The 21,984-nt window shown below is 42.1% G+C and overlaps 1 protein-coding gene across 1 annotated transcript in view; it reads left to right on the top strand.

Moving 5' to 3' along the window:
* The first annotated feature begins 17,328 nt into the window (after positions 1-17,328).
* LOC308298204 (protein NLRC3-like) overlaps positions 17,329-21,984 on the top strand; it is a 41,018-nt gene continuing 36,362 nt past the window's right edge. The window contains exon 1 of the mRNA XM_080741759.1: positions 17,329-17,638. Within this exon, the coding sequence (XP_080597885.1) occupies positions 17,622-17,638 (17 nt within the window). The 5' untranslated portion in view covers positions 17,329-17,621. The remainder of the gene's footprint in view (positions 17,639-21,984) is intronic.

Raw genomic sequence — 21,984 nt, forward strand, 5'->3', positions numbered from 1 at the left:
TTGCTCCACAACCTGGATTCAGTAACTGTGGCAAGTAGGCCTACAGAATATGATCTAAGGAACAATGTTGATGTTACGTACTGTAATGATAGTTGAATGAAACTTGACAGGATAGAGGTAACTGCAGTGCAGCAGAAGCTTTTATCATCAGAAATCCTTATCCATTAGCTCTGATTTAGCTCTGGAATTATGTCTACAGTACATTCTACTTTCAGCGCATGGACCTGTGTTGACAGTAAGCTGACAATTTGGGATTAGAAAAACAAACAACATGAATTAATGACCAGGGGTGGGCAACTTTGATGATGGCGAGGGCCACTATATTTCCATCTTCACTCCAGAGGGCCACATTGCATATTGCTACGGCCTACTTTGTCATTCTAGTATCTCATACAAAAAGAAGCAAAAATAGCAGATCTACAATCTCAAAACGCTGCGATGCGTTTTGAGCTTGTAGATCGGCAATTTTTGCTTCTTTTGAATTGGCATCCTGAATTATTTTTTGTTATTTTTTAATTGGAATCCTGAATTATTTTTTGTTCTTTTTTTAATTGGAACCCTGAAATGTAACATTTTGATTTAATTCAAACGCATTTAGTTATATACTCATGTTAACTTTATGAACCTAAATATAAATACTTTGGACATAAAAAAGACATTACTACTATACTAGTCATTAAGCTACTAATATAGACTGGAGGAATTAAAGCAGGTCATGTTTGGAATTGTAACAGCTGAAATCAATGATATATCAGTATTCCAGTATTAACTCATTGACTGCCAAGGCACGAGTTTCACGAGTTATTACAGTACTCCCAGGCTGCCACAGCCCGAGTTTCCCGAGTTGGAAGCCATTTTGAAAAAAAAATTATATATATATATTTATTTTTTTTTCAAATTTTTTTTTTATAAAAAATGTTCTAAAAATGCCTCAAATGTATTAGGCATGATCGCAATTGCGAAATTGCATGTTTAGCCCCATAACAAACACATCTTTCAAAATGTCAAAAATGGCTGTTTTGTCTGACTTTGAAGGCTTGTATCTCATGAATGCCTGAACGGATTTCCAAGCGGATTTTTTTGTTTGAAAGCTGTTAAAAAGTACTACACATATGGTGCATGATCTAGGCATGGGCGTGCACGATCCGTGCACTAACAATTGATCCGTGCACTAGAAATTTAGGAAGGTGGCAGTGTTTGTTTTGTCTGACTTTGAAGGCTTCTATCTCATGAATGCCTGAACGGATTTCCAAGCGGATTTTTTTGTTTGAAAGCTGTTAAAAAGTACTACACATATGGTGCATATATGGTGCATGGGCGTGCACGATCCGTGCACTAAAAATTGATCCGTGCACTAGAAATTTAGGAACGTGGCATCCTGGTACTTGGCGGCCATCTTGAAAAGGGCATTCAATGAGTTAACCTGTGGGCCGCATTAAGTGAAGGTGGGGGCCGCATGTGGCCCCCGGGCCGCCAGTTGCCCATGTATGTGTTAGACCCTGTCCTTGACCGATTGAGAGAACCCGGCCACACGAGTATGGACATTTTTTTAAACAGATATATATTTAACTGTTAAAAAAGAATAATCCCTAGCTGTCCACACAACAAAGATTTCTGTCCACCGAGTCCATAAACGCAAAATGTTGAAATCCTTATTTTTGACTGTGGTGGCCTGCTGGATCAGAGCCGCTGAGTTTGAAACCAGCTCAATGTCATTACCCTCCAGGACCAGCTCATCAATAATAGCAGGTTTCAATTTGATATATTTTATAATTTACATATGCTTGAAAGATATACATTTCAAGTCCCAATACTCATACAATTGCCACAAATTGCTGCAAAACCTGTGATATCCAGTCATTTTGGAGATAGGGTAAATTCAGGTCTAATAAAGATGTTCTGTGCATGTTCAAATCATACATACTTAATAATCATTATTAAAGTAGCCTATATTATAGGTTTATATCCACAGTACTCAGCACCTGCAATTATTAATATTCAAGCTCCCCCTCAGCACCCCGATAATCATCTGGCACGGCCATAGAGTATTATTATTGGTTGCAGCAGATGCCTTTTCTCGCAGATTAAGTTCATTCAAACCTTTATTTATTCTCGAAAGACGTTGAGGACAACTTTGGTTTTTTTTACAACAAGGGTTCATATTTTAGATTGTAACTAGAAGCAGTGCTTTTCTGAGCACAGGTCCCCACCAGGTCAGATTTAGTTTTGTGGCTTCCTGGTGGTGCTAAATGTGAAAAAGGGTGCCATGTCCTCTTTGGCCTTTAACGGTGGCACTGCATGCATGATTTGAGGCATTTTGAGACAAAACATTGTTTGGCAAAGGTCGACCTGCTGGTGGCGCTATAACAGGCCAATATGAAAAGAGTGTAATTTGTTCCTTGACCTAGTGGGAATGTGTGTGCAGATTGCAGAATTTCTCTGTAATCACAAGCTGCGTTCATGATTTAAGTCATTTTGTTCAAAATGGACCAATCCTGCAAACTTTGAAAGCCAATGTTAGCCAATTAGTATGGAATATGAAATATCAGATCCGTCTTGATCACTTGACTATAGAGATACTATGTACTGATTTGCATGATTTTTGGATAAAATCTAAAGGAATAATTGAAAAAAATAGTTTTACATATGTGGGCCTCCTGGTGGCGCTATAAAAGGCAGGTATTTCTCGCTTCAGCCCGATTTGGGGGAATGAGGCATTTATCCCGGGTAGGGCGGATGGAGGTTTTAAGCTTTGGGCTGGAAAAGGAATCAAACAACTAAAATGTTTTTGGCAAAAATAAGACTCTGCTTTCATTTGAAGAACTTATGGCTAAATTTAATATTCCTAGAACACATCTGTTTAAATTTTTCCAACTCAGGGACTTTATAAAGGTTAAATAAGCACAGTCTCTGGCGATTCCTCCTCTGTCAATAATAGAAAGAGCTCTCATCAGGAATCCCTTTGAAAGGGGCATCATATCTGGGTTTTATACTCTCCTGGTGGACTTCTCTCCCGAAACATCTGAATCTAGATTTAATGCCTGGAATTCTGATTTACAAGGGGAGCTAACAATGGATGAGTTTAACACAGCCTGTGAGGAGGCTCAGGCACAGACTAGTAATTGCTGCAATATAATTGGCTGATGAAAAAATAAACAAATTTAATTCTAATATCCCAGACACTTGTAACAGATGTAACAATGATAAAGGCACTCTGTTCCATTGTTTGTGGGCATGTCCAAGAATAAAGGAGTTCTGGGAGGAGCTAGGTTAGGAAGGAGTTACAACGGATACTACTTATTGTGGGCTTATTATTGTGGGCTTATTGTATGTTATCTTCATTATTTATCTATCAGTCAGTCAGTCAGTATCTCCTCAAAACTTTGGCGCGATTCATCTCCTACACGCTTACACCTTTCAACACCATTCAAATGGTTATGTGTTCAGCTTACTGAGGACACGTGTGCTTGTATTTTTCGTTTTGAAATGTTTTGTAGTATAAATATAAAAAAAAAATGTTTAAAGACCCAATGAAATGACTATTTGGGGTATTTTATTTTGAAGTTTCAGTTTGAAAAGGAAGCCTGTGTTTTTCTGAACCTATCCGAGGGAACCAGCCCTTCAGGCGATGGGATTTAAAATCTGAGTAATGGGAGTAATGGGAGCCAGCAATGGGAAACAAACAGGTGAATGTAATCAAAGGTTCATTTATATGCAAGCGGACCTGTCTATGTCATCACTTTTGAATTTCTGTTCAAGGGAAGTAATTAAGAATGGCCTATTTAGGGACCTTTGATATAAATATACACAAAAATTGTTTATTTTCAATTTTTTTGGCATCTAGTGTTGGTATGGCCATATTATCACTACAGATATGCTCTAAAATTGTGAAAAACATGTTTTTGATTTCACCCTGTCTTTAACTTTAAGCACCCAATGCATTTCCAATGGGTTTAGTGGGTCTGGACAGAGTGGAGAGAAGGATAATAGACCCATGTTTATGTTAAGGCGCTGTGGCTGCAATGTTCACACTTCAGATATGCTATTTATATCATTGAGTTCACACAGGTCTGCTCTCTGATTTGATCCAAATATCTAAGCTGTGTGATGTATATATTCTGAGTTAAAACTATAAATATCTATAAATGTCCCTCTCCACTCTACTGATTGACACAGCTGCGATTAAAGGCCTGTCTGTCATTGGCTGTTCTGTGGTGCTGCAAAGTAACCAAGTACATTTACTCAAGTATATACAAGTACTTGTACGTACAGTACAATTTTGAGGTACTTTTACTCTACTTTCCATTTTTGTTACTTATACTCTACTATAAATACAGCATTTGACAGCTTCAGTTACTTGTTACTTTGCAGATTTTATTATTAATAAAAAACATAGATGGACCACTTAATACTGTAATCCTATGAAGTTGATCTACAATGTGCAGTGTTGTGAGCTTGCAGATGAAAAAGTTATGTTTATGAAAAAGCTTTTCATTGGCTATTTATCTGGTTCTCAAAGTGTGGTTCAGGGAAACCCTGGGGGTCCCAGGGGGAGCATTGCTGATTCCCAAGGTTTGGGGATCCCTGCAGGGGGGTTCTCAAAGTGTATTCATTCACTCACGCACACACACACACGCACACACACACACACACGCACACGCACACACACACACACACACACACACACACACACACACACACACACACACACAACCCTCCTCTGGTTTTAGAAACCCGGCCTATATGGGATTTACAGTATATCCTGGGACACTCAGCCGTATTAGTGGTTGTTGTTGGTTGTCAGGGAGATACATTTCCAAATCAGACGATCAGCAGCACCTGCCGAACCACACCCCAAACACAATAAATTGGCCAGGTTTTAAACAGCCATAACTTCAGTTCCCAACATGCTACTGGTCTCGAACTTGTGTTGTTTGCTTACCCGACCACATTATGTTTAAATTTTATTTTGATTTAATTCTCCATACCGTTACGTTCATGTAATAACACTGCTTCTCTACATTGTATTTCCATTACCATTTTACGTCAGTGAAATGAAAGAGAGCGTCACTTTTTACTATTATTAAATAACTATTATTATTTTTGGGTGGAAGCGAGCCCACACTGTTTCGAAGGAACAGAATTTCTAGTTAACATTGAGCTTGATCCAAAACTCTTCTTGCTTGGCCTTTACCCAATCGACCATAAGATAAAAAATCGCACCCGTGCGAAGTGAGCGGTGCAAATATATTTAGGGAGATACATTGTGGACAATTTTCAAGCCTTGTTTTTCTTTAAATAATCTATAATAATAATAATAATAATAATGCTTTGTGTGTCTTCAATCAAATGGCCGTGATCGATCAATAACTGTTCTAACCATGAATTAGCCGAATTCAACATGAGCAGTTTAGTATTCACAATCTGAAATCTGAACCTGAAATCGCACCCGTGCGAAGTGAGCGGTGCAGAAATATTTAGGGAGTACCAGTAAGACTCCCTAATCGGGAGATGGTCGCTTATCTCCACAAATAGGGCAAAAATGGGTTTTCCAAAATCTTCCTGATCCATGTTGATGACATGAGTGTAGACATGGTGTGTAGTGATTTCCGTGATTTTAGGGCAAAATCTGTAGGAGCAGTGTCCAAAAATGTGTTTTTTAAAAATCGGCCTGAAGGTGGCGCTATATGGGACAGATTAATGTTGATGGGATGAGTGTAGACATACTGTGTAGCGATTTGCGTGATTTTAGGGCAAAAACTGTAGGAGCAGTGTCCAAAAATGTGTTTTAAAAATCGGCCTGCAGGTGGCGCTAGAAGAGGGCCATGTGAGAAATGAGGGGTGGGGTCTCCGCGTTGCCTTGGCGGACGAATAGGTACCGGCCCCGGCTCTCCCGGACGCTCCTAGCCCGAGTTACGGCATTTTATGTGAGCTGCAGTGGAGGGGGTCCTCCACTGGGGGCGCCACCACTTTTGCATCCGTTCTGGAGCACCAGGAGTGGGTGGTCCCCAGGAATTCCCCGTGAGCAGCCCCGTTGGGGTGGTCATTTGGTCATTTTTGCACATGTGGTCATTTTTTACACCAGGGGTCCTTGGAGGTTGTAGTTTGCCAGGTAAGGAGTGTGTGTGCAAAATGTGGCATGGATGGGGGCAACGGTTGTGGAGATATGAGCAGGGCAAAAGTGTGACGTGTCACTCACGGAGGGACATTTATTTACACCTGGGGATCCCCCCAGGTGTAAATAAAAGAATATAGTAGTATACAGATTTACAGAGACATCTGGAGATAGATTCAGATACTGAGACTCATAGAAGAATATTGAATAGATCTCTCCATGTCCCTCTCGCTGTCTTTCTCTCTGTAGGGAAAGGAACGTGGCACTTGAACATTATGTCGGATGATCTAAAATAAATGTTTCTTGAAGATGGGGGATCGCAAAGATGTGTCTCCTCAGTTCCACTCTCCCACCCAACAACAACAAATAGGCCTACAGTATATGGTCACTTATGGCATGATGACAGCATCCTACATGTAGGCTACAGTACATCCAATTTGCCGAAATCAAGGCTTCAAAACTGAACTCCACAAAGCAATGGATGACGTCATGGGTAGATCTGTCGTCAGCGTAACGGATATAAAAGCAGCAGTCAAACCAACACAGGTAATTTCTCCAAAAGCGGATCACAATTGTCTGGTATCGCACGAGCAGCGAGCACCACATAAAGGCTGAAATGGCCGCCACCATGATTGACACGGAAGGAGCCCCAGCGCCAAAGGTCGTCCCACCAAAGGTCATCCCCTTCTTCCCGACATTTCAAAGTTATTTGGCAATGGGAGATCAGTTGTACCAAAAGGGGCACTATATCAAAGCTATAGAAAGCTATTCCATGGGATTAATGCTCAAGGTGGAAGACAAGGACTGCCTCGCTGAGCGATCTAAATGTTTCCTGAAGATGGGGGATCCAGAAAATGCCAAGACATTTTACAAGGAATTGTACTGTAAGGCAGAGGCACTGTGCACCATAGGGGATTTTGAGTCTGCACTGGCTGTTTACCATAGGGGACGGAAGCTGCGTCCAAATGTGGCCGACTTCAGACTCGGCATCCAGAAGGCAGAGGAAACTTTGGAAAGGACTGTGCGGGGGAAACCTACCGGTGTTATTCATCACCCTAAGAAAGACAAAGAATACCTGGAGAAGTGGGACCTAAGGACCTAAGGAGAGACCCACCTGAGGAAGAGGACCTAAGGAGAGACTCACCTGTACAGAGGACCTAAGGAGAGACCCAACTGTTGATGGTGCCTGATTTCCTGGAGCTCTTCAGGGAGAGAGCCACCGCCCCCTTCTTTGTGTTCCAGGTGTTCTGTGTGGGGCTGTGGTGTCTGGATGAGTACTGGTACTATAAGGACCATAAGCTGGACTTTGCCATGTCTACATACCGGTACCTAAATATTAGAATACATGAGGATAGTGCATTCTAATGACCCTGAAAGGTCATGTTAAGATACTTTGAAGACAAAGTCATTCGAAAAGACAAGTCTGGCATGTGTTATTTCTATTGGGACGATATTTGATGTCTTCTTGCAAATGATGGCTGAGAAGCCCAAGATTATTATAGGTATCACCTTCATGATCACTGTCCCAGTTTAGCCAGAAGGCCGGCAAGATGAGAGACCGATTGTACAAAATTCAACAGTAGTTGCAGATCCAAAGAGGAGAAGGAGGTTCTAGTGTATTTTCGCTCCCATGAAGTGTCCAGGATATGGAGTTGGTTAGGCGTGGTAAAGCTTGTACTTCGATCTACATGATAATCATAAGCTGTTTATTTATATTCTTTGAATTTCAAAATTGTCTTGAGCTGGATATCTCTATAATACATGAAAACAAACCACACTCTTAGACAGGGCCCTGTGATTAAAGCGCTCTGTCTAAAAGTGTGGTTTGTTTTCATGTATTATAGATAATACATGACTCATACAATTGAGAAATTCAAATGAACTATTTTGAAATTCAAGGTTAGCACCGCTCAATAATTTTTTATGACGTAATTTAGGCGGCCTAAACGCGTTCTAAATCAGAGTTAACCAATCGGGTGCCTATGTGACTATGACATCATGGACAGATCAACAGAATCGAAGTGTTTCATTGGTCTAGTGGACTCATGTCATCATCATTTGTGATAAGCTGTTTATTTATATTCTTTGAATTTCAAAATTGTCTTGAGCTGGATATTCTCTATAATACATGAAAACAAACCACACTTTTAGACAGGGCCCTGTGATTAAAGCGCTCTGTCTAAAAGTGTGGTTTGTTTTCATGTATTATAGATAATACATGACTCATACAATTGAGAAATTCAAATGAACTATTTTGAAATTCAATGTTAGCACCGCTCAATAATGTTTTATGACGTAATTTAGGCGGCCTAAACGCGTTCTAAATCAGAGTTAACCAATCGGGTGCCTATGTGACTATGACATCATGGACAGATCAACAGAATCGAAGTGTTTCATTGGTCTAGCGGACTCATGTCATCATCATTTGTGATATCATTTGTGACATCATTTTTTCTAAGCGGTCTATAGGAGCGGTTAGCACCGCTCAAAAACTGCGAGATAACATTTCGATCTTGGGTTCCTACAAGCCAAAAGGGTTATCGCCCTTTCATGGAAAAGGACAGGGAAACCTAGCATCGCTCAGTGGTTTAAGGAACTATCTTTATGCCTTCCTTTAGAAAGAATTACATACACTCTCAAAAACAAACAAGAGCTGTTTGAGAAAATATGGGGAAGTTTTATTCAGTATGTTAAGGGAAACAACCTTTCCCATCTGATGGAGGAACCAGGAGTGGGGTAATTGTTTCTTTGTTTTGTTTTCTCTCTACGGTCATTTGTCTGGCCTTGTGGCTTATGAATCGGGATGTTGATGTGATGTGTGTGCTCTTTGTGTCATGATTATTTTGTATTCTTTGGGTTTTTGTTTTTGTGGGGTTTTTTGTTTGTTTATTTTGTCTGAGCTTTGCTTTTGTTGTGGTGTGTGTTGTTTTGTATGTAAAAAAAAAGAAAATAAACATATTGTTAAAAAAAATCAAACCTCGGTTCGAAGTGAAGCGGTGGACAGATAAAACCTCTATTCTATGTATTTGTGGCTTACTACATTTTTTAAACCCTGAAGGCCAAATTATCATGTGAAGCTTGACCAATCCTCAAAGTATCCATTCATCTAACCGGGAGGGACATCGACATTTTGCTTTTTGAAAAAGCCTATTCATTCTGGACTGATATTTTACACGTACGGGACAGGAAAACCTGTTCATTCTGGCCTGGAGTGACCATATATGGACATAAGGTAACATACTTTGTGTTTTTGAAAAACCCTGTTCATTCTGGACTGAGATCACCATCACCATATATGGTAATTAAACGGACATTCTGTGGGACAGGAAAAACCTGTTCATTCTGGCCTGGAGTGACCATATATGGACATAAGGTAACATACTTTGTTTTTGAAAAACCCTGTTCATTCTGGACTGAGATCACCATATATGGTAATTAAACGGACATTCTGTTTTTGAAAAAGCCTGTTCATTCTGGACTGAAATGACCATATATGGGCGTGATACACACAAAGCCATTCATTGGAAGCGGTTTTCACCGCTTCAAAAAAGGCAGATATGAAAAATGTACACTGATCAGTAGGAGTTATAGGTAAAAACACAAATCAGGCTGTTATAGCGCCACCATGAGTCTGATTAGATTTTTTTAAGTGGCATGTATTCCTCTGCCTATTGGGAATGTGAATGCACAATTTCACCAAAATCGCACACTGTGTTCATGATTCAGGCATTTTATTCAAAACGGACCAATCCAGCAAACGTTGGAAGCCAGTTGCCAATCAGGATGGAATATGAAAAATAAATTGGACAGATCCATATTTCTCTTTATAATTTTTATCCCACAATTTTGTAACCCATATTCACCCAGTGCCAATTGTAATCCTGTGCTCTGCTCTCCCTCTGCCGCACCTGGGGAGACAAGGACTGACCTCATGCTTCCTTCTATGCATCCGTTTGGACGTAGCTAGCGCGTTGGAATAACACGTTATTCCAACCAGTTCCTTTCCTCTCCATCAGGCGCCCCGGCTGGCCAGGAGGAGGCATTATAGAGACCAGGATTACTGCATGTTTTGTGAGGGTATCTGAGACACGGGGAGAACATGAAAACTCCAAACAGAAAGGCCCTATCACCAACCCCACCTAGGGTGTGATGACGCTGAGGAGGGAACACGCCCCCAGCGTCCCCTGGCGGGAATCGAACCCTGGACCTTCTAGCTGTGAGGCGAAGCGCTAACCACTGCGCCACCATGCCCCCAGGACAGATCCATGTTGATCACATGACTGTAGAGATACTGTACACCAATTTGTGTGATTTTTGGACAAAATATGTAGGAGTACTGGCCAAAAGTTAGTTTTGCACACATTGGCCTCCTGGTGGCGCTAGAACAGGCCCATGTGAAAAATGTAGGGCAGAGGTTCTGAATTAGTATCCAGGGAGTGTGTGCATAGTTTGGCGGCGACCAGGCCAACGGCAACGGAGATTTGCAGGTAACAAACTGGATGAATTGTGACGCATGGAAACACCCACACACGGACGGACGGAGGCGAAAACATAGTCTCTCCCCATGCCTTTCGGCTGGTAGAGACAATTAGAGAAAAGAAAGTGGGTGTTAAAATGTATTTACTGAAATTTTGATTTCAGTGGGTGGGGGCATGCGTAAAAGTGGCAAAATATGTATTTTTAGAGACAATAAATCTTTATTACTATGTAGAAGGAGGGTACTGGAGCAGGTACGCTGAAGCAGGTACGCTCCTACGATGTCAATGGGGCTGTTAAGTCTGACATCATTTTGTAGGCAGAGGAGAACTTTTGCCCCCAGTTTCCGTGAATCTTTTTACTATTTACAATTTTTTCTTCTCTTTGTTGTTGAAAGGAATGTGGTAGAATTATACTTTAGTCGTTATTTTTGTCTCGGATCTGTTGAAATAGCGAGGGACAGATATTGATAATAAATCTGTTTGGAGGTCTGACTACAAAATGATGTCACGGCTTAAAAGCCCCATACATCTAGATGTATTGACATCGAAACGTTGTCACTCTTGCCTGCACCCTGTATTAATAAAAAGGATTTAAAAGTCTGTGCCTGCTCCAGTACGCTCCTTCTAGACATTCAAGTCCTGTTCCTGAGATGCACCGGACCGGCCTGAACTAGGCTAGAGGCGCGATGGATACTCCTCAAGTCTTTATTACTATTTGCAATAACACTACTAGCCACCATAAGTCACATCTGCCCATGAAAGATTGCGGTGCATCTTGAGAATGGGCTAATTGTGTAAAAAGACACATTTTGCCACTTGTACACATGCCCCAAGCCACTGAAAGGAGTAAATGAAAACATTTTAACACTCATCTTTTATTTTATTACAATTACAATCTAATCTTCTTATAATCTAAAATATGAACCCTTGTTGTAAAAAAACTAAGTTGTCCTTTAAAGCAAAAAGCTGTCTTCCCCAGTTCAGTGTTTGCTTTGAGGGTACAGTTATGCAACAATGACAAGTTATTAACAGTGATAAACAAACATGAACAATCCCAATCTGATAGATATCTCTCATATATTTTTTTTGTAGTTTCCAAGTGCAAGCCAACAATGGCTCACACACCCTCCACTTATAATTCTAATTCTCCTTTTTACCTTTTAATTAAATAAAGTTTGTTCTGTTTTTGTAAAGGGACTAAGTTTGAGTAGGTTACAGAGGGAAGCGCTCCTATACATGGGCTTTGATTGATTGATTATTCAATCGATGTTCAAGTCAAAGTTAAAGTTAAAGTGTGCTGCATGAAATTATTATTATTATTTTAACTGTCCTTGTTGCATGAACTGGTCTATATGTTCTAAACATCATGTAGGCTATATGTAGCCTATATCCTTTGCTTTAAGTCCTTTTGGTCATTTGACCTTTTCTCTTTATTATGTATTACTCCGACATTGTGTTCACCCGACTCTCCCCATAACTAACCCTGGGCCCTATTTTGACACAATTCCCCTAAATCCTCAATTTGGGGGTTTAGTGTATAGGCCTATATATATATATATATATATATATATATATTAGGGCTGGGATGCGATTACAATTTTTAATCTAATTAATTACAGGCTCTGTGATTAATTAATCGCAATTAATCGCATTTTAATCGCACATCGATATTTGACCAGAGAAGCATTTTTTTCAAGTGAAACACATTTTGTTGTACGAGTGAATCAAGTGAGTTTTTTTTTATCTAAAATTCACATCCACTGGGCCAAGCAAAGCGCTCTGATCGGCTACTTCTCCCTTTGCGTTTGTTGTCTCTTCTTGGCTGGTGCATCGCTATGATCGGTATGCCCGAAACTGAAGGTTCTGTGGTGCAAAAACTAAGTGCGATTAAAATGCGTTAATTTTTTTAATCGCGTTAATTTTCTGTAATTAATTAATCGCAATTAATCAGTTAAAGTCCCAGCCTTAATATATATATATATATTAACAGCAACCTGCTTGTTGTGTTCTTGAATTCAATTAAATGGTGAGGTTAGCAAACCAAATGGATTTGGTTCATTAGTTTTGATAATCTTAATTGGTAACTGCTAATAAAAACACAATTAGTATAAAGCCTAATTAATTGTCAATTCCGAGGTCTACTCCTCAACTGCACCACTGGGGCGCTCGCTACAGAAAACACGTGTGAGTAATTTTGGCACCATTTTCATCCCATAATTACCTGATGTTGGTTTTTAAGCTCTATTACTCAAGCTTATTGCCTTTAAATTAAACTATATTTAAATGTATTATTTCCTGCACAATGAATTAATGAAGGAATGGAGGAAATGGAATCGCGCATCCCAACCTTGGTTTTTAGCGCTAAGCTTTGATTGACTTTAATAAAACCATATTTGATAGACCTACAACACCTACAATACAATACAATCAAATACTAACCCCAATTAATTAATTAATTTTGTCCACATGAGGACAATTATAGTCACCATCATGAAGATTAGGACACACGCGCATGCACGCACGCGCACACACACACGCGCGCGCACACACACACACACACACACACACACACACACACACAAGCCTACTCACAGACTAGAAGGTACAGTGATGTTTGCTCCATCCTGTGTTACTGCTCACTGACTGACTGACTGGCTTTTATGACGGTTCTCACTGTTGACAGACAGTCTCCTCCTCCTACTGTTGTTGTTGTGATGGGAGAAATATGTCTAACTCCAAATGTCAGTGTCTAATCAACAGAGTCACTATTGAAGTAGCCCTGAAACATGACGGTCGGTCGCAGTCGTGTCATACGACCTATCTTGTTTCAGGGTAGCAGCCCTGAAATGTTTCAGCCCTGAAACATGGTGGTCGCTGATAACATGACGTGCGACCGCCGACTGTCATGGGTGAGGGTTTACATGGGTTTGCACAAGCGACTTCGTCAGCCGATACAAACTACAACACATTCAGATTGCATTTATAAAGTCTCACGCCTGTCTAAATACTGTCCGGCATTCTATAATTACCCGGATCCTCCATGTTCTTTAATAAAGAAGCCTTTTTATCCGATCGTTTTCCCATGCAGGCGCTCCCCATGTAGCTATTCCCCATGCGCACCAACCACTGAGATGTGGGCGTGGCCTTGCAAAATGGGTCCGGAATGGGAAAACAGAACAAATATCGGATAAAAAGGATTCTTATTAAAGAACACGGAGGATGTGGGTAATTATAGAATGCCGGCCAGTATTTAGACAGGCGTGAGATTTTAGAAATCTCTTTGTTTGTGAAATCTGAATGTGTGTGTAGTTTGTATAGGCTGACGAATTTCGCTAGTGCAAACCCATGTGCACGCTCACCCATGACGGTCGCACGTCATGTTATCAGACAGCGACCGTCATGTTTCAGCCAGGGCTACTATTGAAGATATTCTGATGATACCCTTAACTTTTGAACTCTGAACGAAAGTAGTCAGCCTGGTCATCGTTTTTATTTGGAGTCAGACTAGTCAGTCACAATCACAAAGTTGCAAATGAACAACGCACACTTTCCCATAGCTCTGGTCCATAGCGTTAGTGGAGTTCTCCCTATGTTCCTCTACCTCCGTATTCCTTGGCAAAACCGGAAAACCCCGCCGTCTGGTCCGAAAATAACAAAAACGGTTTCGCCCCTCATCAAACCAAAGGTATCAGTGGACAGTTGATAGCTTACTCTACTTAGTGGACGCGGGCTGAGCCCCCCAGCGTATTTGGAATGGACACCCGGGCTCCAGACGGAGCCGCTCGATTGTCCACGACACTGCAAGCGGCGCGCAGGCCAGCGGACCTTGGTCCTGCTCTTCGCCCCCGAGCGCCGCAGGCGCGAGTGGCCGCGAAGAGCGGGCCAGGGCCGCGCGGCCGGCGGAGCGCCGCGCGAGTTACGAAGCCGTGGTGAATGCAATCGTTATATTTATGCCCAGGCCGTAAGGCCTGGGCAAGCCCACGATAAACGCCCTGTCCAAGCGACTACAATTGAGCGCTCCCTAGCTCCGCTTCAGCCAATCAAAAGCTTCGGTGGGCGGGGTTTCCCTGGAGCCCGGGTGTCCATTCCAAATACGCGATGGAGACTCCATTTCTTCTCGTTTTTCACTATTTGTCGTCGCCATCAAGGTGCCAACTCACTACTGCCGCGCAGGTCAGAGGACCGAATTACAATGAGCATTAGTCTCACTGGGTGTTATTCAACTCTGCGACGTTGGAAGCGCTGTTTCGTAAAAACCTGGAAGAGCGTCTCCATCCGGTGGAATATTTTTCATTTTGCCCTAGAAATGTATTTTAATCGTGTGGTGGGGGGGTCATGCAGACCTCGTCCACTAAGTAGAGTAAGCTGCTTTCAACTGTCCACTGATACCTTTGGTTTGATGAGGGGCGAAACAGTTTTTGTTATTTTTGGACCAGACGGCGGGGTGTTCCGGTTTTGCCAAGGAATACGGAGGTAGAGGAACATAGCGTTAGGGAGAACTCCACTAACGCTATGGACCAGAGCTAACTTTCCCAAAGCTCTAACAAATTGTCCCTCGCGGTCGGACAGATTTTACTTTTACTAGCAAAGATATCAAGAAAAACAACCAAGCCCACGCATTGCCGTGGGCGTATTACAGGTAGTTGCCTCGCTCAGTTACATCTCGTCTCCGAGTCCCCGCCTATCAATCCAAGCATGGGAGTCTTGATTATTATTGTCTTTGAGGGGGATTTTTTGGGTTGGTAGGTATCGCTCCGCGGCTATGCCGCTCCGAGATGTGGTTCCTGCACAGCATGCCCAAATGAGGTTTCTCTGGGGGTAGTTCACCAGGTTATCAACCGCTCTTACCGTCACCAAGCGTTGTATCAAAAAAAAAATGGTCCTATACCCGTCTCTTGCATCTTTACTTTTTTAGCGGCGGGGGTAATCCAAGCGATTTGTTGAAACAATACTTTAAAAACGCTAACTTTGTCAGCCCGGTCTGTGTTTTTGTCAGCCTGTTGCCATTTCTCACGGGGAAATCTCGCAACATGCTCCCATGCTCCCATACCTCGCTTGAGATCAATGGCGATGGTTGCTTCCGTAACATTTCACTGGGAAAACCCTCTATGGGGAAAACACCATGAAAACACAGACCGGGCATCAAGTTGTAATTTACAATACAAACCCCAAAATCAATCCTCCAGTTCTAGGCAACACAAAAGGGGGGGAACTTTTTTTCTATTTCCACACAACTCCTCTAAGCCTTAGAGGAGCTGTGTGGAAATAGAAAAAAGTTTGTATTGTAAAGTACAACTTGATGACCTCACACATTGTACTTTACAATACAAACCCCAAAATCAATCCTCCTGTTCTAGGCAACACAGAAGGGGGGGGGGGGGGGGGGGGGGGACTTTTTTTCTATTTCCACACAATTCCTCTAAGGTATATTAATGACATATTTCAATATTGAAAATGGGTGGTCTTCCCCTTTAAGTAAAACATGGGAGTACTTCTTTTTTTTTTACCTTAGAGTCTAAGGTATATTAATGACACAGTTAGTTCATTATTGAAAATGGGTGGTCTTCCCCTTTAAGGCCACAGACCTATTGGGAAACGAGTTTGGGGTCGACTTTCTTTTAGGTCGACCTTTCCTGTATTCGTCCCTTTAAACCTTTTACGTTTTTGTCCCTGTTAAAGTTTAACCACATCTATAATTTTGCGAATGTCTGAGTGTCTGTCTGTCTGTCTGAAACAGCGTTTCTCCTCAGCGGCTGGAGCAATTGATCTGAAATCGCATCACCATTAGCATATGAACACACCTGACATAACTGTGAAGCCCGTTTGTCACTTTCACAAATCGTATGCTGTATATTAGCATTTTTATGGTGTATCTACTATCTATTCTGCATCTAGCATGAGGCATATCTATTCTGCATCTAGCATGAGGCAACATGTTTAACCAGCTCTCTCTGTGTGTGTGTGTGTGTGTGTGTGTGTGTGTGTGTGTGTGTGTGTGTGTGTGTGTGTGCAGGCAGGCGGGTGTGTGCGCAGGCGGGTGGGCGGGCGGGCTGGGGGGGGGTAGCCATTAAACGAAACGGGTATTTCTTACATTGATGCTACTACATATTATCATGCAAGCACCAGTTAAAGTTACTTTCCATCCCTCATATACTGTATGCACAGTGCACATCCCATAACCCACACACTGCACATCATTTTGGAGCTCATATCTTTGAACGGGTAAGGGCTAGTCAAACATAATTTTCCGAATGTCTGAGTGAGTGTCTGTCTGAAACAGCGTTTCTCCTCAGTGGCTGGAGCAATTGATCTGAAATCGCATCACCATTAGCATATGAACACACCTGACATAACTGTGAAGCCCGTTTGTCACTTTCACAAATCATATGCTGTATATTAGCATTTTTATGGTGTATCTACTATCTATTCTGCATCTAGCATGAGGCATATCTATTCTGCATCTAGCATGAGGCAACATGTTTAACCAGCTCTGTCTCTAGCATGAGGCAACATGTTTAACCAGCTCTGTGTGTGTGTGTGTGTGTGTGTGTGTGTGTGTGTGTGTGTGTGTGCGCGCGCGCGCGCGCGGGGGGGGGATGTTGTCCAAAAGTCATGCAGATCGGTACACACTACACAGTATCTCTGTAGCCATTAAACGAAACGGGTATTTCTTACATTGATGCTCCTACATATTATCATGCAAGCACCAGTTAAAGTTACTTTCTATCCCTCATATACTGTGTGCACTGCACTGCACACCATTTCGGAGCTCATATCTTTGAACGGGTAAGGGCTAGTTTAGTTATAATAGAACTATTGGTACTTTCCTAGGGGGAATTCTGCGCTGCACACCACCCCACCACCACCACCGACGTAATCGGAACCTCTCCTTCCGCTATAAAGCCTAGGTTCCTGCTCACTGTCGAAAAGTAAACACGTCTGTTCGCCATCTCGTTGTAGCCTACGAGTACGACGTAAATGAAATCTATCAATTCTCAAAGAGAGAATTCAACAGCAAGTTTGGAGGTATGGAGGAGCAAGTACAGTAAGTATATCTCCAGTATTTTTGGGTTGGGTACTCAATTGCAGTGCATGGATCTGGACTGGGACGCCATAACAACCGTAGTCCTACGCACTTTATTCTCACCTCCCTGATTCTAATCTAACCTTATTCTTCCTGATTGTAACTGCAATGTTGAGAGGAGGCTGAGGCAAATTAATTCCCACACCCAGGGACCATTCAGTGTTCAGACCATGAAGCGTTACCGTGGTTAACTAACTCAAAAGTTAGCCTCGCTCAATGCAAACGTTAAACCTTTGTTTACAAAACACTGCGCAGTCCATCAGAGCAGAGAGAAGTCAGAGAACCGTCTCCATGGTGCTGAAAGACAGACCGTATTTGCCCAATTCCAATATTCAAGTTCAAGTTTTATTTGAAAACATCACAGCTTAACAGTATGAATTATGATGTTTCTTACAATTCAAGAGTTCAAGATGACTATTAAAATAAACTAGAATTGAAATATTGTCAATAATTGATTTGTGTTGAATCCAGGTAGCCTATTATTATTGTTATTATTTTATTGTTATGACAATTGTTATTGTTTTTATGTTATTATAAATTATTGTTAGGCCTAGTAATGCAACTGAACTGATACGGACTTATTAGTCTAGTAGCCAGCCCATAGAGCCCCATTGTGAACCCGGACATTTTGAGTACCCTAAAGTTGCTAGGCTACTGTGGTAGTCAATGTTCCAATCATTTTGTGTGGATTGTCTATATTTGGCTTTTGAAATGCAGATAATGTATAAGCATATAAATAAGCACATTTATAATTTAATTAGATATTGTCATTATTAAGTGTGCCTGCCATGCAATGGCAAAACACTTATTAAGTGTGCCTGCCATGCAATGGCAAAACACTTATTGTACTCGCTCATACTTAAGCCAGGCAGACAGACAGACATGCATGCATGGCGTTTCCCCAAAGTTTGGCACGTAGTCCCGCACCATTTACGCCACCTCCGCAATATATACATCAAAACGTGCGGCTCGGCCGGGAATGGGGTGCTATTACCTTTCGTTCCGATCCGCCTTACCATGGCGACGTAATTGGCAAAAAACGACACTTAATTGTCCCCATTGACTTATAATGGGACAATGCAAGAAATCACATTCAGTGATGTCATTACGTGCGCGTCCCGCGTCTCTGACGCATTCACGTTGCCTAGAGACGCATTCACGTCAGTGTTCTGGGGTCCCACGGACGCATCACCTCCATTGGAAAATAACTTGGAATAAAAAAAGAAACTGAAAAAGTATCCAATTAAAATATAACTTACAAATGTAAACGTTTGCTGACGGCGTCACGTGTATTTTCCGACAGCATTAAATTCATGATATTGTATTTATTATGTTAGTGTATACTGAGTGAGTCTGCTCACTGCTCAGACAGCGACCCCGCCTCCTCTCCCCCTGTCCTCTTCATCCTCTTCATTCAATAACAACTGGATGCACGCGCTATAGTTAGTTTATAGATGTGGTGGACATTGGACAACGTGTTGAAGCCACACAGGTCTTCATTGCGTCTTTACAACAATAGCGACGATTAACGCCGTGGTGAACATGGTCAAATAACCTTTATTGGCTCAACTACAACACGGAGGAAGCAAGCTAGCCTAGCATGTATGCTATCTGAGACAGTATGTATGTAGCCTAGGCTGCCTAACTGTTAGATTGATTATAGCGTTTTCGTGGCGGCGCCGTCCCTGTGGTGGTCCGCCGGGGCCGCGGACCACCATTTTCTTCAAATGTCACAAAAACTGGTACACATGATCTATGAACCCACGCAATGAACATACTCAAGGGATATTTCGACAGTCCATACCGCTCGTTCGTAAGTTTAGAAAAAAATAGCCATAAATCACAAACAAAAGGTCGAGTCAACACTGAATTTTAACCACAGGTCGCGGGTGGCATACTCAACAGATCCCCAAAAGCATTTCCACTTCGACCCATAGGAGGCGTCACAAACGCGCAAAACGTAACCGTTTCGTGCTAGAACGCTTTTTTCAGGGGGAACCCTCTCAAAACGAAACAGACAACTTGGTGGATTGTCTCACCGTCCAAACCGCTACACAAGGTTGCACATTTAGCGAGCTGCAGGCACACTTGTCAAAATTGACTCTGTCAATTCTAGTTGTGGGCTCGCCTGTAAGGCGAGCACACTTTAGATATTGTCATTATTTATCTAGTAAGTTCTCCTCAATACTTTGGCACCTTTCTACTCCTACATACTTAGACAGAAAATGAAAATAAAAACATCAATGTGTTCAGCTTACTGTGGCGACGTGTGCTATTATTTTTTACAGCAATCGGACAAATGGTGGCCTTCGAAAGTGCGAACTTTGAACAGGTAGAGCTCATGCTCTGTTATACGTACAGTCATGAAACCTGTATACACGTATGCGTCTCCTCATGCCGAACAACTTTTACGTTCTGACTTTTGACCTCTGACCTTTAGATCCCCCAGAATTTTGAATTATATGAAAAACAGAAAAGTCTATCTCCTCCTGGGATTTTTGCGTTGCGCGCACTAAGCTTTTTTCACATGAACTTTGGACCAATACGGTCAAATTGATAAACCAGAATTTTTTTAAAGTGAAACATTATTTTTTAATAATTCACTGTATATTGCAGTTTTATGCAAATTATTCTTTTGCCTCTAAATCATACATACAAAGTCACACGTTCATGGCATTTGGCAAAGAAGTAGAGGGTTTGTAGCAACTCATTATGTAATCACTGAAACCAATCTTATTCCAATTGGCCAAAGGGGGGCGCTATACGAAGCGTTTGAAAATTCAAACTTCAAACGGGCATAAGTCATGACTCGTTTCGTTTGAAGACATGCAACTTGTTACACGCGTGCTTTGACTCAAGCGGAAGACATCTGTGTCGTTGTTAAGTAAGCTCCGCCCTTCGATTTTCCGCCATTTTGAGCCGTTCATAAAACGCGTAAACCCGCTTTTATTCTGGAATTTTCGCGTCACATGCACAAAACATTTTTTACGTGAACTTTGGACCAATATCTAAAGATCTGTTAGATCGGATGTCTTTAAAATTGAAACATGCTTTTTTAAATAATTCAATGAATATTGCAGTTTTATGCAAATTATTCTTCTGCCTCTAAATCATACATGCAAAGTAACATGTTCATGGCATTTGGCAAAGATGTAGAGTCAGTGTTAGTCCAAATATCACTAAAACCAATCTTACCCCAATTGGCCAAAGGGGGGCGCTATATCATTTTGAGCAGTTTGTGAAACGCTTAAACCCGTTTTTATTCTAGGATTTCTTTTTAGCAATTTGCATGAAACATTCTACACGCAATCTAAGGACCTTTATCTAACATGCCTATGAAGTGCACACAAAAATAATAATAATAATAATAATAATGTAAAAAAACAAACATCACAAGGATGCAACTGGGACGTATCATCAGTGATGTAGCCTGGGGTCGACGGGTGTTTCGGGTCTCGCAACATCATACACCCTCGCCCAGGTGACCCAGCCGGGGTTGATCAAGTCCCGACTTACGTCCCAGTAGCTATCCACGATCAGTCCTATTAGGGAAAGACAGGGTCACTCAATGTGCTGCACCGGAACTACTCTGCCGGGATTGGGGGTACCATTCTGGCGCGTGGAAGAACTAGGCTCTATGGGTTGACTCCTGGCCGGGCTCCTCCTACGTCTCACCAGGTCCTCCCCTGCTCTCACCAGGTTCAGAACCTGTGCGTTGCACCAGACCCCAATCCAAACATTCCATTCAGCTGCTGCAGTTGAATGGCCCTCCTAAAGGCCTCACCGTGGATTTGTTGGGCTTCTTCCTCACGGAAGACACAGGCTGGGGCGCTAACCCAACCTGCTCCCGGGTGCCTTCTAAATTCCGTCCGTCAACCGAGTCTCCGGTGGTCACCAAACTATTCCTGGTTGTCACATAGTCTATTCCTATGAGCCACTATAAATAGAACTAATAGTGTAAAAAACATCACAAGGATGCAACTGGGACGTATCATCAGTGATGTAGCCTGGGGTCGACGGGTGTTTCGGGTCTCGCAACATCATACACCCTCGCCCAGGTGACCCAGCCGGGGTTGATCAAGTCCCGACTTACGTCCCAGTAGCTATCCACGATCAGTCCTATTAGGGAAAGACAGGGTCACTCAATGTGCTGCACCGGAACTACTCTGCCGGGATTGGGGGTACCATTCTGGCGCGTGGAAGAACTAGGCTCTATGGGTTGACTCCTGGCCGGGCTCCTCCTACGTCTCACCAGGTCCTCCCCTGCTCTCACCAGGTTCAGAACCTGTGCGTTGCACCAGACCCCA

Source organism: Nannobrachium achirus (assembly GCF_963921795.1).
Source record: "Nannobrachium achirus genome assembly, chromosome: 14".
NCBI classification, from domain to species: domain Eukaryota; kingdom Metazoa; phylum Chordata; class Actinopteri; order Myctophiformes; family Myctophidae; genus Nannobrachium; species Nannobrachium achirus.